General features: G+C 40.5%; 1 protein-coding gene across 1 annotated transcript; it reads right to left on the bottom strand.

Annotated features, from left to right (window-relative positions):
- Window positions 1–587: 587 nt before the first annotated feature.
- LOC138836715 (myelin protein zero-like protein 3) lies at window positions 588–12,337 on the bottom strand. Its single transcript, XM_070035407.1, has 4 exons — window positions 12,281–12,337; window positions 12,126–12,193; window positions 1,182–1,455; window positions 588–872 (listed from the first exon to the last, which is right to left on the bottom strand). The coding sequence occupies exons 1-4, from the start codon at window positions 12,335–12,337 to the stop codon at window positions 588–590; spliced, it is 684 nt and encodes a 227-aa protein (XP_069891508.1).
- Between the last annotated feature and the right edge of the window lie 5,627 nt (window positions 12,338–17,964).

Below are 17,964 nucleotides of genomic sequence, written 5' to 3'. Positions count from 1 at the left end.
TCTGTTTCCTAGTGAAGAAAGCCACTCCTGGGCCTGGCAGCCTGAGCCGGGTGACTTTTCCCTGGGTTGAGCTGAGTCTGGCACGTCAGGTTAGGTTCTTGTGAGCTCCTAAATGACTCCAGTTTTCTTCCAAGGCCTGATTTGGAGCTAGCAGCTCAGCCAGGCCCTTGTCAGTATCAAAGATGGAGATCTCCGGTAGTGGGGGATGAGAGGTGGCTTCCCTCCTCTGCTCTCTGAGAAGGAGTGAGGACGTCAGGCTTCTACTCACGCCGAGTCTTGGTTCCTGGGCTGTCTCTGGTCTGCTAACTGCCGGATGAAGATGTCTTCTCCTTGTCGGTTCTTGCTGGTGTTGAATAGAATCTGCTCACTTGCCGCATCTGGCTCTTTCATCCCGGATTCTCTGTGTTGCAGGTATGGCGGCTATGGCTGCAGCTGCTGCAGCCACAGCCATAGCTGCAAATGCTGGCAAGTGCTCAGATCTGTCTCCTTGCCAGGATTTTCCCTCTCTGGCCTAACTCTCTGTACTGTGATGGCACACTTGTGATTCTCTGACTTAGGTCTGTTCACTGGAACACTAAAACTGCTTTCTATGGGAGAGCTTGTTTAACCTCTAGTTTCTCCTCTGCCATCTTCCTGGAACTCCAAGACTTCTTCTTATAGCCAGACTTTCTCTGCTTTTTCATCTCTGCAGCCTTCCTTGATATTCTTACAAGCATCAGAACAATAACTACTGCTGAGGGAATGAAAACAAGAATAGAAAGAAGGGCCACAGAAGACAGCATGGTACCAAAACCCCTTTCTGTGATTGTTAGTTCCATCAGGGGGATGTCATGGTGCACATCTGGGAGATTCTTCACAGCACAACTGAATGTCCTATTGTGTGGAGAGCTGCAGGGGCCACGACCAAAGGTGGCACTGGCTTCCGCCTTCTGCCTTCCCGATGGCGAGTGCTCTCTGTGAATAACAACTCCTTATATGGCTATGGCTTGGCTACTGGCTTGCTTCTGTATTTGTGACCCTATTTGTATATGCCGCATGGCACCTCGGGATTGGCCATCCAGGAGGCTTATAACCGGAGTGCGGGTGCGGGGAAGGAGAAGCTTGCAGATGAGGTTCCCGAATAAACTGCTTTGAGAAGAATCCCGGGTCATGTCTTCCTTGCTGGTCGAGGTGGTCGCAACACTATTGTCTATCAGGTTAGGGTTGCTTATGCTTATGGATGCATCCCCTTTGTATACATTTCCAGCCCAGGAGATCTGATCCTGAAAAGTGCCTGCTGTGGTTGGGTACTGGAAAGACTGATAGTGAAATACAGATTTTGTGCGACTGCTGCTGGGAGGACGGTACTTACAGTCTATGGTCAGTTTGTCAGTGACATATGAAGATGACTTGAAGGTACATCTCAACTCGACATTTTCTCCAACATAACCTCGTATGTCAAAAGCTGCACTAATCCTGCAAGAGTAGGATGCCTATCAGGGCAGAGAAGGTGCAGCCCTAGCCTCAAGCGGCTCTGATCAGCGGCATCCCGCCTGCTCCTCAGGTATCTGCCTAATTCTTTCTGATGGAGGCATGGAATTCCATTGTGTATATTTTCTTGATCCATTCATATACTGAGCGGCATCTGGTTGGTTCCATATCTTAGCTTTGGTAAATAATGCTGCAATAAACATGGTTGTGCTGGTAGTTTTAATATACTCCTTTCCAAAGTGGTTGAACAAGTTTACACTCCCCCCAACAATGCAGGACGTTCCCTTTGACCACATCCCCTCCAGCATAAGTTATTATTAAATTTGTTGCTTATAGCCATTCAAACTGGGGTGAGGTGGAATCTCAACATTGTCTTGATTTTCATTTCTTTTATGGCTAAAGAATTTGAGCATTTTTTCATGTGTCTATTGGCCATTCCTATTTCCTCTTCAGACCTTTCTCTTTAAGTCTTTAGCCCACTTATTTATCAGGCAGTTGTTTCTTTTTTTTTTTTTTTTTTTTTTTTAGGCAGTTGTTTCTTTGAGGATTTGTTTTTGGAGGATTTAATTTTTTGAGGTCTAATTATATGTTAGATATGAGATCCTTGTCCATTGTAAGCCTAGTGAAGATCTTCTCCAAATCTTTGGGCTTTCTCTTGATCTTGATAGCTATGTCCTTGGTCGTGCAGAAGGTCTGCAGTTTCATGCAATCTCATTTGTCCAACCTTTCTTTGATTTTATGTGTTTCTGGGTCTTTATTAAGAAACTTTTGGCAAGTGCCATGAGCCCTGGAGTTTCTCCTTTTCCTTCCTGTAATGTTTTCAGGGTATCTGCTTGGGCTCTGAGGTCTTTGATCCCTTTGGAGTTGATTCTTGTGCAGTGTGCTTTATAAGGGTCTAGTTTTAATTTTCTACAGGTGTGAAACAGTATATGTTTTATAAGTCACTGTCCATCTCTGTAGAGCCCTCCACAAGTTTATATGTATTTGTAGCTTGGGAAAGGAAATAAGAGTTAAATCAGGACAGTTGGAGGCTATGGTTTATAGGGCTCATTTGAGACGCTTTTGGAAGGAATGTTCACTTTTTCCATCTGATGCACTACAGATGGCAGTCTTGGTACAGGAATTGAGTAGACTGCTATTGGATAGGAAGCTTGTACTGATTCCTCCTGATTTTCCCCTGAAGACAAGGAGGGTGAAGTAGCCATGAGCATGAATCTGTGTGGGGTTTGCAATAAATATCTATTGACTGTGTATTTCTAATTTCTGTTGCCATAGGCAAATGAATGAAAGGATTTTTCCTTTCGTACTTTAGCTGTAACTAGATATTTTTCATTTTCTAAATCTTATTTTATTGTGAAGATTCTATAGAGAGGCTACAGTTACATGAATAAGGCAATGAGTACATTTCTGGTCAAGCATTGTTACCCCTTCCCTTGTTTTTTTTCTACTATCCCTTACCTTCTCCTCCACCCTTCCCCACCCAAAGTTGTAAAATTCATTTCTAACATACTGTCCTATGGATATCATTGTTGCAATGGGTCATCCTGTGTCCTTGTTTCAGCATTTTTGTTATTTTGGTTCCCCTCCCTAAATTAGAAAAATGTATATACAAGGTGCACGGTAACAAAGTCAAGTCAAAGTCAAAAGGGGATATATTGTAGGAGGAAGAATATACATGATATATTTAAAACAACAACAACAAATGAGCCCCAAAATATAGTACCTTGTATATACGACATTTAGTCTAAAACTCCTTAGACATCTTAAGTTTGGACTATTTCTTTTTTTTTCTGCCAGTCTTGTGGTTTGAATTTGGGCACTCTACTGCTTAAGCCTCATTTGAGCTTATTCTGAGTAGTATATCTTATATAGAATGTGATAACTTTTCAGCCTGGGCAGGTTTCAAATAATGATCCTTAGATCTCAGCCTCTTGAATATCTAGGAGTACAAGCATGAGCCACCAGCACTTTGCTTGAATAATCCCACAGTTTTAACTACAGATGTTTTCATATCCCCTACCAACTATGCTTCCTGACCCTTTTTTAAAGTTATTTCTAAATAGCTTATGGAGGATTTTGAGCATTGCTTAATCATTTTTTCACTTTCATTACTAGTTGCACACTCAGAGGTTTGATGGAGTTACTTCCACACACACATATGATGTACTTGCTCATATTCACCCTGCCTTCCCAGTGTCCAGCCCCTTAATTCAAGGCCCAGAACCACTGTACACGTGCAAACATTCACTGACACTCTCAAACACACACACACACACACACACACACACACACACACACAAACACACAGCAGAACAATTAGCAAAGGATATAATGTGGACCAGGAACTGCAAGGAAACATGGGAAGGTCGATTGTCTTTTCCCAGTTCCTCTGCCTTCCTCAATTCTCTGCTATTCCTTAGAACAATTCAAGCCTTACACAACTCACATCTGTCTGTTATGAACAACCTGAGCCTGGATTCCAGTTTGCATTCATAGGAAGCTGCCGTTGCTTGGATAGCTGGTCCTCAGAGTAAGCAGAGGCTCTCAGGTCATGTTTTCTTTTTCCATGTGTAGTGTCAATGCAGACCCTGAGACAGTAAGCAGCATCTTGAAGTGTATTGACATCTGTGTGAGCTACAAGACTCACCTCAAAAAACAAGCAAAGGAAGTGGGATGCAAAGTAAAAATCCTGAACCAATGGACCTATAGGTGACTGAGAGTCAATTTCCACATTACTGGAGTAAATACAAGGGCAAGTCCATTTGAAGAGGCGTCTCCAAACATTTCATGGGCCCACATGACATGTCTGGCAGAAAGCCACTTGTGTGTGTGTGTGTGTGTGTGTGTGTGTGTGTGTGTGTGTGTGTGTGTGTGTGTGTGTGTGTGTGTGTGTGTGCCTGAAGGCTGGTCTGGGGCTCAGGCTCAAGCTGGGTGCTGCCTGTCCGTATGCATTTTTTTTCTCCAACCTAGTGTTCTACCACCTCAGCCACAGCTCCACTTTTGACTTTTTTGGTAATTGATTGGAGATGAGAATCTGATGGACTTTCCTACCCAGGCAGGCTTCAACTGTGACCTTCAGATCCCAGCCTCCTGAGAAGCTAGTATTAAAGAAGGGATGCACTGGCACCTGTCAAGAAGCCTCTTTTGGGGGGGGGGGGGTTGTCCGGTTGTGGGGCCTGAACTCTGGGCATGGGTGCTGTTCCTCAGCTCTTCAGCTCAAGGCTAGCACTATACCACTTGAACCACAGCGCCACTTCTGGCATTTTTCTGCTTATGTGGTGCTGAGGAATCGAACCCATGGCCTCAAGCATGCAAGGCATGTGCTCTACCACTGAGCCACCTACCCAGCCCAAGGAAGCCTCTTAAATAACAGATCTATTCATAGGGAGACAGGAATTGCCTCAGTCCAAGAGATGGTGTTGAGTTTTCATGTTTTGAAAGAATAATTACACTCAATAGCAAAGTATGAAGTAATATTGAAGGAAAGAAGGCAGCAAAATTTCATAAATCTGGGGTTATGAAAGCCCATCGAACATGAGACTTTCATATAGGAATAAGAATAACATCTATGTGGCAACATTGAGGCTCACCCATGTGGTCACATGTACTGTTTGAAGCCCTGTTCTCACATGATATGTTTCCAGAAATCTGGGATTCTGCTCTGTAGAAGATGTTTCCCAGTCACACTGGTAATTCTCTTAGTTCTGTTTTTCACACTTCTCATCCTTCATTCTTAGTATTATCCAAGTATCTTTTCCAATGCTGCTCCAGAAGATGCTTTCAATGTCACTGTAAGGATTCATTTAATAAGAGAAATATGTTTGAAGAACTTTAATACTTATATTAATAATATAATTACTAATAAAGACTAATATTCAAGAACTATTATAAGATCAATAAAACATGATTTGTAGCAGCTATGTGGCTTTGGTATTAAAGCTGATAGCAGACATGTATTCCTAGACCATTATGAATCTGTAGTTATTGCAATCTTACAATGAAAAAGTTCTTAAGAAAGAAAATGTCTTGATAATATAAGCAACCCAATAGTTGTTGAATAAGACCTATATAGTGAGGACTTTTGTTGAGCTGGTACAAACTGGTTCTTGCCCTGAAAGCATCACCTATCTGTTCTGAGAGTCAGTCAGGGTTAAGTAGGAACACATGCTTCCAGATGACTGATCTGCCTGGCATTCACTGCATAAGTCCATTCAGGCCCACAGCCCTATAACCAATATAGGACAACATTCAGAACAGTCTTCTTGTCTTTCAGATTCAAGCCTGTAATCCTAACTCATTAGCAGACTGATATCTGAGGATCACGGTTCAAAATCACCCTGGGAAGCAAAGTCTGCAAGATTCTTATCTCCAGTTAACCAGAAAAAAGCCACAGTGAAAGGTATAAACTGAGAAACAGTAAAGGGGTGTAATTGTCCCCCCAAAATGGATTCTTTACCTGACAACTGTTTAACTGACTTAACTGTTATTCCTCTGAACATCATCTTCCTAATAATATTTTTTTAAGAAAAGGAAAGATGAGGCTGGGAAGGTGGCTCAGTGGTAGAGTGCTTGCCTTGCATGCATTAGGCCCTGGATTCAATTGCTCATTACCACTTAAGCAGAAACTATGCTGGAAATCACGCTGTGGCTCAAGTGGTTGAGACTAGCCTTCAGCTGAAGAGATGAGGGACAGTGCCCAAGCCTAGAATTCAGGCCCATAACTGGAAAAAAGGAACAAAGCAAAAGAAATAAAAAGGAAGAGAGTTGTTGCCAGGCTCAGTGGCCAATCCTCTAATCCTAGCTATTCATGAGGTTGAGGATCAGTGATTGAAGCCAACTTGGGCAGGAAAGCCTGTACGAATTCTATTTCCAATTATGTCCAAAAAACTAGAAGTAGAATTGTGGTTCCAGTGGTGAAGTAGTAGCCTTGAGGGGAAAAAATAAACTTCAGGGATAGTGTCCATTTCCTGAGTGCAAGAAAAGACATTATGAACTTGGTTTATCTGTAACTGTGATGCCTTTGTTACAGACGATTATGGACTGAAACTCTGAACACGGCATTCTAGGTCTGGCATTTTTGTGCACAAACTGTGTGCATAACCATCTTAACTCCTTTGCTATTCTATAGTTGCACGTTTAATTATCTTCTCACCATGGAAGAGGTTTCAGTATTTACTTTCTCTAGAGTACCTGCTTCCTTGTCCTCTGCTCTTTACTCACTGACAGCAGTATTTTACCTGAGAACACAAGGAGGAGAATTGGCAAGACCTTGAAAGAAGGGAAGTTGCTAGAAGTGGGTGAGATGCTTGAGATAATGCCCAGGACCAGGTCAGAATTTTTTTGTGAAGACTTGACATGGTGTGTCAATCTTTATCAATATGCTGAGGGTACTTGGACATAAAGAGGAGGCCTCAATGCCTACTGGTGTCATTCAGACTACACAGATATAAGCCAGCTAATCATGCTCTCACTTTCCCAACATGGAGTTTTGGTCCCTGCATGTCAAGGGAACTCAGGATCAAGCATGGACAGCTATCCACACAACATCCAGTTGTGACCTCTACATTGATACAGCATTGAAAGCAGTTCAGCATGAATCACATGGAGCTTGTCAAAATCATTGAAGGGATGGGAAAGTGGTTCTTTGTTGTATGGACCAAAGCAGAAAGATCACCATACAAGTTTCCTTTTAGAGACCCCACTTCTGTTCAATGGCCAAGAGAACATACATGAAAACCTCCAGAATGAGGAGGTATGTATACCCCTATGTTTCTAACCTGGACCCTTTACTGCATGATTTCCCAGAGCTTATGGAAACAATGAAACTAAATCTCTCGAAGATTTGGCACTGAAGTCCCTCAGAGACCATTGCCTACATCTGTGAGGAGAGCATAGGAGTTAAAATGGCCTGTCAGAGAGGGGAATACCCACAGAGTGTCTTCGTGATATCGCAGGCATCCAGGATTCAGATAATTTGGGAGGGGTTTTGAAAGCCTCTTTGGTGTGGATGGTGAAACATTGAAGCAGTTGGCACCGAGGATGGGAAAGCCAGTTGAAGAGTACATGGATCCCATCAAGTCCCAAGATGGGCAGATCTACTATCAAGAGAGCTGGACATTGTGATGGATATGTTACATAACTGCTTTTGCTCATGGACAAGTCTTAGGCACATGTTATATTAGAGTGACTCTGCTGTCTACTACCACAAATGCATGGAAGAGAGATAGAAACTTGATACAGTTGCTGACATCATCAAGATCATCCTAAGGAAGAACTTGATAGACATTATCATCTGATTGTGTGTCTGGGTGATGGATGGGGGGATGTGTATGTGTGGAAACTAGGGCTTAAACTTTGGGCCTGGACACTGCCCCTGAGCTTCTTTGGCTCAAGACTTGCACTATAGCTCTTAAGCCATAGCTCCATTTCCAACTTATGTGATATTTTATTGGAGTATCACAAGTACTTACTTACACGATAAACTTTAATTATGAGGTGATATGATTTTAAAGATGACATACTATACTACTATGCAAATGTAACAAATAAAAATGGGAGTCAAAAAGACACTCTAAGGACTATGTAGGAGGTTTTATGAAAGCCGTGAAGTTATATCTAAAAAAAGTGTTATTAGAGACTTAGACAACAGTGTTCAATTTCTTGTACGGGATAAAAGAATGCAGTCAGTTATTTCTGTTTAAATGTCTAATATTATTTTTTCTCTTTTTACTGTGTTTGTAATACATGCTACTAATATTAATATGTGTATTGGACTCAAGCTGATTTGTTGAATCTAGAAAAGTTTTGAGAGGTTGAACATCACCTCAATAGTACTCTGAAAGATGATATCTGGCCATGGAAGGGTTAAAACAGAGCTCCGGAGAGGGTTAAACTATTGCCCTTTCCATAGTGCTTTAAAGGCCTTGAAACCTGGGAGATAAAAGAGAAGTCTCCTTTCTCAAAACAATAAGGGAACCAGTGTTACTCACTGTGGTGGCTCTGATTGTAACATTGATGCTTCATTTTTGCATGTATCCATGGTAACCTTCCCAGTGTGAATTCAAATAAATATGATTGCTTGTGTGACCTGGAGCCCAGGTGCCATTGAGCCTTGGTACCCTGGGTCCTCATTGATTTTGTTCGTTTTGTCTACACTTGTCTGTGTATTTTCTAATATTCTTCAGCTTGGTATCCAATTGCACTGCCTTGGGTTACAATTAGCATCAAATAAGAATATTCTTGAACTGTAAAAGATAAAAAGCTTACCAACTTTCTTATCCCAAATGACTTCAAACCACAATCCTCAGATCTAAGCCTTCTGAGTAGCTAGGATTACAGGCATGGGCCCCTGGAAACCAGCATTCATAAGAACACTTGATGTCAGTGAGATCTTTCTTGGGCAATGTCTGCACCTCTCAGTCCTCCTCAGCTCTGTTCCTTCCTGTTGCTCAAGCAGAGTGCAAAACTTTCACTCCTTTGTGTTCAAAATCCTTGAGGTTATTAAATTGACTTGCTCACCATATACCTCCTTTCCGTAAATCAATAGAAGGTTTTACTCCTTACCATCGATTAATTTTATTAACTAAATTAACTGGGATCCACACAGAGGTGACATGTCCTTTTCTGGATTGCACCCTGTACACCTATGTTTTACTTTATCTAATAAAGTTAACATTATTTACCTTGTTTGATGCTTCTTACTTTTTCCATATTTATTCGTTCTCACCTCTCTTTCCCTTGCACAGAAGGAAGAACCATTTGGAATGGTGAAGAGTGTGTTTTTAGTCATTCTCTGAAAAGCTTTACCAATGGATCCTGATTCCCAAGTCCTGTGTAACTGGCCTGTAAAGTCTTGTTCTTTAATCTCTCCTCAGCTTACACAAATGACCAATTTTATCTAAAAAAGGCTATAGGAGATGAGTTTAGGAATTCGTTTCTGGTTATCAGTCAGGAATCCTTATTACCTGGTCACTGTGCATAAGTTGTTTCTGTTTCATTTTTATTTGAATAGAACAAGCAGTGTGTACAATTAGTAGCCGAATTAGACTTACAAGTATTTTTTTTTTAATTCAGGGATAGCAGGCTCTCTTATTTGAACCACAGATCAACTTCTGCCCCACATACTTTTCTTTTGGTGGTAAATAGGACGGTGTCCCACAGGAAGCCAAGGGAACTACACAATATCCTTAAATCTGAGGACTGCAGTTCACAGTCAGCCTGGACAGGAAAATCTATGAACGTCTTATCTCCAACTAATCAGCAAAAAGTCAGAAGTTGAGCTGTGGCTGAAGTGGTACAGCAGCAACCTTGAGCATAAAAAAAGCTAAGTGAAAAACAGATGTAGCACTAAGAAAACCACAAAATAATTTTTTTAAAAGTGGAAGAGAGCACAAAGAGTCTACTAAAAATGATAAAATGACCAAGAAACTGGTGGATCACACTTGTAATTCTACCTACTCAAAACACTGAAATTGAGGATCACCATTCCAAGCCAGCCAGGACAGGAAAGACCATTGTGTGTGTGTGTGTATGTGTTTGTGTGTGTGCATGAGTGTGTATGTGCCTTTCTGGGATATGAACTACAATTATTTTTTGACCATTTCTGATCTTTTGGAGGTTAATTTGAGATAACAGTCTCATGAACTTTCCTTGCTCCTGACGTTGAATCACAATCAGCACAATTCAGGACCCTATGTTAATCTCTATACTTACTTCCAGCTAACCACCAAAACCAAAAACTGAACCAAAGTGCAACTGTGTTAGAGCATGCTATCCTTCAGCAAGATTGGTGAGGCCCTCAAAACAAGCCAGAGAACCAACAAATAAACAAGTGAATGTATGTGAAGAAGAAAAGAGTCAATGAGTTTTTAAAATATAGACGCATACCTTTAATCCAATCTGAAATCTAGGGATCACAGTTCGAAGCCTGCCTGGGCAGGAAAGCCCAACTAACTTGAGTGTGCTAGGCATGGGCTAGAACTTGAGTTTTTTTGCTCAAGTTTAAAACTACTACTTACCGTCTCATGTGGTTAATTGGAGATTAGACTGATGGGCTTTCAAAGCCCAGACTGGCTTTAAACTGTAATCCTTAGATTTTAGGATACTGTGTAGTGCTATTGGTTTCCATGGGACTCTTATTTCCTATTAACCACCAAAAAATAAAAGATTGAAGTTAAGCTACGACTCAAATAATAGAGCCTGCTAGCTTTGAAATGAAAAACAAAATACCAAAAACAAAACAATCCTCAGCGAGAGTAAGTAGGCCTTGAATTCAAGCCTCTGCCCGCTCCCCCTCAAAAAAAAACCCTCAAGAGTAGAGTTTTTGTTCGTGCTAGCTTTGAGCAAAAAAAAATGATTCAAATGGTTTTTCTTTCTTGCTATTTTTCTTAACATATTTATAAGATGATTTCTTTGTTGCTTTGCATGTCCCTTCCCCATGGTATAACCCTGTTTCACTGTATGCGATGTTGTTATAATTTGTTGAGGGGAAGGGAGAAAATTGTTTAAATAGGGATACCGGTGGACCCATTGCAACAATGAGATGTACAAGATGTTATGTCAAAAAACGAACTTTACAACTTTCGCGTGGGGCGGGGGGTGTGGGGGGGATGGGAAAAAATGGGAAGGGGAAACAGAGGAGGCAACAATGCTTGATAAAAAATGTACTCATTACCTTGCTCAAGTAATTGTAACCCCTCTGTACAGAATTTTCACAATTAAAAAAAAAAGCCAAAACTCTCATGGACAGTGAAGTCAGTGAACTAGTGTGGCCTAAATGTAGAGCTTGTTAGTTTTGATCTAAAAAACAAGCCAGGTGCCTCTGGCTCATGTCTGTAATCCTCGCTACTCAGGAAGCTTAGATCTGAAGATGACAATTGGAAGCCAGCCTAGGCTGAAAAGTCCCCTGGTGACTGTTTTGTCCAACTAAGTAGAAGTGGCACTGTGGCTGAAAGTGGTAGTGTGCCTGCTTTGTCCCTGAAGGCCGGTGCGTAGGCACTGAGTTCAAGCCCTACAATTGACAAAATCAATCAATTAATTAATTAATTAATTACTGAGCGTAAATGGGTATGCCCTAATAATAAAAGACATGAACTTTCAAAAAGGGGGAAGAGACAATCAAATAAATGAAAAGGTGCAAAAAGGAGGATATTGAAGCTTTCTAAATAAAAATTGTAATCCTACCTGTTCTGAGGACAGTGGTTCAAAACCAGCCTGGGCAGGAGACATTTTACTGTGTTCAATACTGAGGCTTGAACTTGCTATGCTTTGCTCATTGCTGGAGGTCTACTTCTTCCTACGTGTTGGTGCTTATTAGATATAATTGTCTCATTGACTTTGTTGCGCAAGACTGGCTTTGAACCATGATTCTCAAATTTCAGTCCTCTCTGTAATGCTCTTGGCTTGCTATTGATATTCTAATCTCCTATTAACCACAAAAGATGCAGAAGTTGAGCTATGGTTCAAGTAGTGAAACCAACTACCATTAAGGTAAAGGTAAATAAAACCTCAAGGAGACTCATCATGACTTAATTTCAAGACTTAACAACCACCACTCAATTAATCAAACAAACAAACAAAAAGAACCTCAGTCACATTTACCTGAGTTTGAGCCCTAGAAGAAGAGCTACAAAAAAGAGAAACAGCCTGTAGTTTACCTGTGGTCAAAGTTGTAGAGCATGGTACTTTCAAGAGGAAAGGAAAAACTGAGCATGAGAGCTAGTGCCTAAGAACAAATGACAAAAAAAAGAAATAATAAATAACTGAAAAGGTGAAAGAAGAGGTAATTAAAGATTTCTAAATGTTGACTCACAGTTATAATCCTGAAGGCTAAGGCCGCTGAAATCTGTAGATCATGGTTGAAAGCCATGTTGGGCAGGAAAGTACATGAAATTTGCTTCACTGTGTTCAGTTGAGGGACTTAAAGTTGAAGTGTTTTGCTCATGACTACAGGTCTACTATCTTCTGCCTATTAGTGTTTGACTGGAGATAAGAGTCTCATGGAATTTCTTTACAAGGCTGACTTTGAAATATAATCCTCCAATTTCTAGCCTCTCTTTACTGTCCTTGACTACCCATGGGACTCTTGCCTCATTTTAACCACTTAAAAAAGGCAAAAGTTGAGCTGTGGCTCAAGTAGTATAGCCTTTTACCCTTCAATTAAATAAGTAAATCAATAAAACCTCAGAAAGAGATGGGAGGGATGAGAGCGAAAGTCAGAGCATCTTACAATAAGCAAAAGGAAAGAAATGTAAATATCACCTGGAAGAAATAATTGTATTGTCAAAGCTTATAGAATTGTATTGTCAAAGCTTACAGAATTCACAAAATTTAGACCATGATAATGACAATTTACCTTGTGAAGGTTAAAATATATTTGTGACTTCAACTAAATATTACTTTTCCACAATTCTCTGCGATAAGAGAAATTTATGTAATCACCTAGTCACAATAATAATATAAACCTCAGAAAGAGTCACTAGGAATTAATTTCAACCCCCAACTCAACAAAATTTCCCAACGAGGGCCTTAAACAAAAATATACTATGAGCAGGAGCTGAGTTTTCACACTCTGAGCAAAAGCCAAATGAAACAAAAATTAGACAGTGGTAGACCTATGGCCCAAGTAATAAAGCAAGCTACTTTTCTTAATTTTAATTTAAATTTTTTGTGAACATACTGTACAGAGGGGTTACAATTACATGGGCAAGATAATGAGTACATTTTTTACCAGGCATTGCAGCCTCCTCCTTTGTTTACCCTTCACATCCCTTTCCAGCCTCCTCCCTGCCCTCCCACCGAATCCTCCCCCCACCCCCTGCACCAAAGTTGTAAATTTCGTTTTCGACATGACAACTTGTACTTTTCATTGTTGAAACAGGTCCACCTGTATCCTTAAACAACTTGTTTTTCACCATCTCCTCCACAAATTATACCGACATCAAATACAGTGAAAGCAGGGGTTATATTGTGGGGGAGGGACATACAAAGAAAGAAAGAGATAATCTTTTAAATGCATTAGAAACAAATGAATGAAATAAAAAACATTAAAATACATATATAAGGGTTCATTTTCCTCACATTACATTATCTGAACTTTTCGGCTTGACTCATAAATATACTACATATTGCAAATAAGGGAAACCATGGGACCTATGTTTCTTTGTGCTTGGCTACTTCACTTAATATAATTTTTTCCAAGTCTTTCCATTTCCTAATAAATGGTGCAATGTCATTCTTTCTGATCGAGGCATAGAATTTCAGTGTGTATATAGAGCACATTTTCTTGATCCATTCATCTATTGAGGGTCATCTGGGTTGGTTCCATATCTTAGCTATGGTAAATAATGCTGCAGTAAACATAGTTGTGCTGGTAGCTTTAGTGTGGTCTTGTTTGTATACATTTGGGTAAATGCCCAAAAGTGGGATTGCTGGGTCATAGGGCAGCTCTATGTGAAGTCTTTTGAGGAACCTCCATACTGCTTTCCAAAGTGGTTGAAAATGTTTACACACCCACCAACAATGCAGTAAGGTTCCCTTCTGTCCACATCCCTTCCAGAATCTGTTGTTGTTAGAGTTCTTGAATTTTGCCATTCTAATTGGAGTCAGGAGGTATTTCAGTGTTGTTTTGATTTGCATTTCTTTATGGCTAGGGAGGTTGAACATTTCTTCATGTGTCTATTGGCCCTCCTTCTTTCTTCTTCAGAGAAGTTTCTCTTTAAGTCATTAGCCCACTTATTTATTGGGCAGTTGTTTCTTTGAGGATTTGTTGTTGGGGGATTTAATTTTTTGAGTTGCAAGCATATTTTAGATATGAGACCCTTGTCTGTTGTATGGCTAGTTAAGATCTTCTCCCAATCCGTGGGCTTTCTATTGATCTTGCTAGGTAAGTCCTTTGCCATGCAGAAGCTCTGCAACTTCATGTAATCCCATTTGTCCCACCTTTCTTTGATTTGTTGTGTTTCTGGGTCTCTATTAAGAAAATTTCGGCCTGTGCCAAGGAGACCTAGGGTTTCTATTATTCCATCCTGTAATGTTTCCAGAGTGTCTGCTTTGACACTGAGGACTTTGATCCATTTGGAGTTGATTCTGGTGCAGGGTGATATATAAGGATCTAGTTTTAATTTTCTACAAGTAGTTATCCAATTTTGCCAGCACCATTTACTGAAGAGGCTGACTTTCTTCCATTCTATTTTTTTAGCTCCCTTATCGAAGATTAGATGGCTATAGGTCTGTAGGTTCATTTCTGGGTTTTCAATTCTATTCCATTGGTCCTGAGGTCTGTTCTTATGCCAGTACCAAGCTATTTTGATTGCTATGGCTTTAGAGTAGAGTTTCAAATTTGGTATTGATATTCCTCCAGCAGTGCTCTTTCCGTTGAGGAGCGTTTTTGCTATTCAGGGTCTTTTAATTTTCCATATGAATTTTTGGATTGCCTCTTCTATTTCCGTGAAGAATGTGGTTGGAATTTTGATAGGTATTGCGTTGAATTTTTAGATAGCCTTGGAAAATATTGCCATTTTCACGATGTTAATCTTTCCAATCCAGAAGCATGGGAGGTTTTGCCATTTTCTAAGTTCTGTTTTGATTTCCTTTTTCAAGATTTTTAAGTTTTCATCATAGATGTCCTTCACTACTTTTGTTAAGTTAATTCCTAGGTATTTTATTTTTGAGGGGGTTATTACAAATGGAGTTGATTTCCTAATTTCAGCCACACTTTTCTCATTGTTGGCATAAAGACAAGCCATTGATTTTGGGGAGTTAATTTTATACCCTGCTACTTTGCCAAAGTTTTGAATCAGCTAAAGCAAGCTACTTTTAAGAGAAAAGAAAAAGAAAACCTGAGTATGAAGGCAGGGCCCTAAGCCCCTGACTTCCCAGAATGGAAAGTGGATCAGTCACGGAATCCAACAGTTTGTGCTTATTCTTTTTATCACAGCTGAATAATGCCCCTTCAGTTCTAGGCCCTCCAATAGGAAATGGAAGTTAGGCTTGTTCTTTGCTTCTGGCACACAAATAATTTGTGTAGAAGAAACCTATCCTCTTGCTTCCTAGATTCCAGGGTTCAGCCTCTCTTGTGAATCACGGTGGGAGGTGGATGGCAGTGTGACAAGAGGTTCCAAATAGAGTGACAGCAATGATAATGAACTTGCAGCTGGCAGCTGGATGCCAGGGCTAGGTGGCAACTTGTAGTGCCCTCTGATTACTCAGCAGTAGGGAGACTGAGTTGGAGCACCTGCTGGCTCTGCCTATCAAGTCCACCCCACCACCAGAGGTATAAATGGGGATCTGAGTTGGCTGTGTCAGATTCCTGCTCCCCAATGCTACCTGTTTTCCTCTGTGCGTAACTCTGCTGAGGACACACATCCAACTTTTCTATAGCCTTGCACAATGAGGAAGATTGTGTACATATAGGCAGGCCAGAGTGGCAACCAGATTGGCGCAAAGATGAGCATGGCATTGGCCTAGGATCCTAGTCTCAAATATAGGGGGAGGAGGAGGAAGAGGACAGGGTTGGAGGGTGGAAAAAGTGGTGGTCTTGGCTAGGCTGAGGTAGGTGGGGCTCCATAGTGGTCCCTAACCTTCTGCAAATAAAGTCCCCCAGATAGCTTCCCCAATTTCCCTAATTTGTGTGGCCCGGGTGGGTGTGGTTTTTAAATAAGGCTGGGGTAGTTTCAAATCCTTTGCATGACTTAGTCTTACCTGAGATTCAAGTCATTGTACTTAGTAACCTGGGAAGAGAATAATGCATTTTGGGTCTGGTTTGAATGAAAGGAATTCAGTGTCTTTGAGCTGACAGATACGGAGGATTCCCTTTCTGCCAACTGATGAGTGTCAAATAATTGAGAACAGTTCTTCCATCTTAATGGAAATTTCTCTGAGTTCTCATGCCTCATTTCAGCTCCGTTAAGTTGGGTGATCTCTAAATCAGTGGTTGTTGGTGTATGCTCTGAGGGCCCTTGGAGTTCTGGAGACCCCTCTAGCTGAGTCTTCAAGATACTGCTTTGGCGGATGGCCAATAGACACATGAAGAAATGCTCAACATCCCTAGCCATAAAAGAAATGCAAATGAAAAACATTGAGATACCACCTCACTCCAGTTAGAATGGCAAAAATCAAGAACTCTAACAACAACAGATGCTGGAAGGGATGTGGACAGAAGGGAACCTTACTGCATTGTTGGTGGGAGTGTAAACATTTTCAACCACTTTGGAAAGCAGTATGGAGGTTCCTCAAAAGACTTCACATAGAGCTGCCCTATGACCCAGCAATCCCACTTTTGGGCATTTACCCAAATGTTTACAAACAAGACCACACTAAAGCTACCAGCACAACTATGTTTACTGCAGCATTATTTACCATAGCTAAGATATGGAACCAGCCCAGATGACCCTCAGTAGATGAATGGATCAAGAAAATGTGGTATATGTACACAATATAATTCTATGCCTCCATCGGAAAGAATGACATTGCCCCATTTGTTAGGAAATGGAAAAACTTGGAAAAAATTATATTAAGTGAAGTAACCCAGGCCCAAAGAAACATAGGTCCCATGGTTTCCCTTACTTGCAATATCTAGTATATGTATGAGTCAAGCTGAAAAGGTCAGATAAAGTGATGTGAGGAAAATGAACCCTTAGATATGTATTTTAATGCTTTTTTCTTTCATTCATTTGTTTCTAATGCATTTATAAGATTATCTCTTTGTTTCTTTGTATGTCCCTCCCCCACAGTATAACCCCTGCTTACACAATATTTGATGTCAATATAATTTGTGTAGGAGATGGGGAAAAATATGTCGTTTAAGGATACAGGTGGACCTGTTACAACAATGAGAAGTACAAGTTGTAATGTCGAAAACGAGCTTTACAACGTTGGTGGTGGGGGGGAGAGGCTTGGGGGTGGGCTGGGAAGGGACGTGAAGAGTAAACAAAGGAGGAGGCTGCAATGCTTGATAAGAAATGTACGCATTATCCTGCCCATGTAATTGTAACCCCTCTGTACAGTATGTTCACAAAAAAAATAAAATAAAATAAATTTAAAAAAAAGATACAGCTTCGGCAATATCATCTCCATATAAGTCCACGTTCTCATCATAGAATCTAAACAGAATATGGTGTCATATAAGATGGAATACTCATAGAAGAATCTAGAGGTCTTTTATTCAGCCAGATCACAGAGATTAACAAAACTAAAATACCACCAATTTCTGTGCTTTTTTAATTTAGAAAATGTAATCATTTTTTACAAATATATTGGTGTCAACAGGACATGCGTTTCTTATAGTTACATTAAAATGCATTGTCCGGGCAGTTAACGTCCTAGGCCATAATACACTTCTCTTTCCATCTCAGTTTTAGGAAATACTAAACGATGAGCACAGCATTGACTGCACTGGAAACTACTATGGAGACAGCAGCTTACAGCTGCAGAGAATCAAGGTATATTACAATGAGGCAGCTGGTGATTGTCTCCCATCTGGCTTCCCATACCATG

This window comes from Dipodomys merriami, unplaced genomic scaffold (assembly GCF_024711535.1).
Source record: "Dipodomys merriami isolate MVZ:Mamm:240054 unplaced genomic scaffold, mDipMer1.0.p SCAF_255, whole genome shotgun sequence".
In the NCBI taxonomy this organism is placed as follows: domain Eukaryota; kingdom Metazoa; phylum Chordata; class Mammalia; order Rodentia; family Heteromyidae; genus Dipodomys; species Dipodomys merriami.
Note: the sequence above shows the minus strand (reverse complement) of the source record. Positions and strands in the feature narration are given on the sequence as shown.

What these genes read in the sequence shown, in the direction of transcription:
- LOC138836715 (XM_070035407.1), bottom strand. Translation starts at nt 12,337, where the DNA reads ATGGCTTTCAACCATGATCTACAGATTTCAGCGGCCTTAGCCTTCAGG. An exon ending in CTCTACAACTTTGACCACAG is followed by an intron (nt 1,456 to 12,125) that starts GTAAACTACAGG and finishes CTACTCTTGCAG; the next exon opens with GATTAGTGCAGCTTTTGACA. An exon ending in CTAACCTGATAGACAATAGT is followed by an intron (nt 873 to 1,181) that starts GTTGCGACCACC and finishes CCACACAATAGG; the next exon opens with ACATTCAGTTGTGCTGTGAA.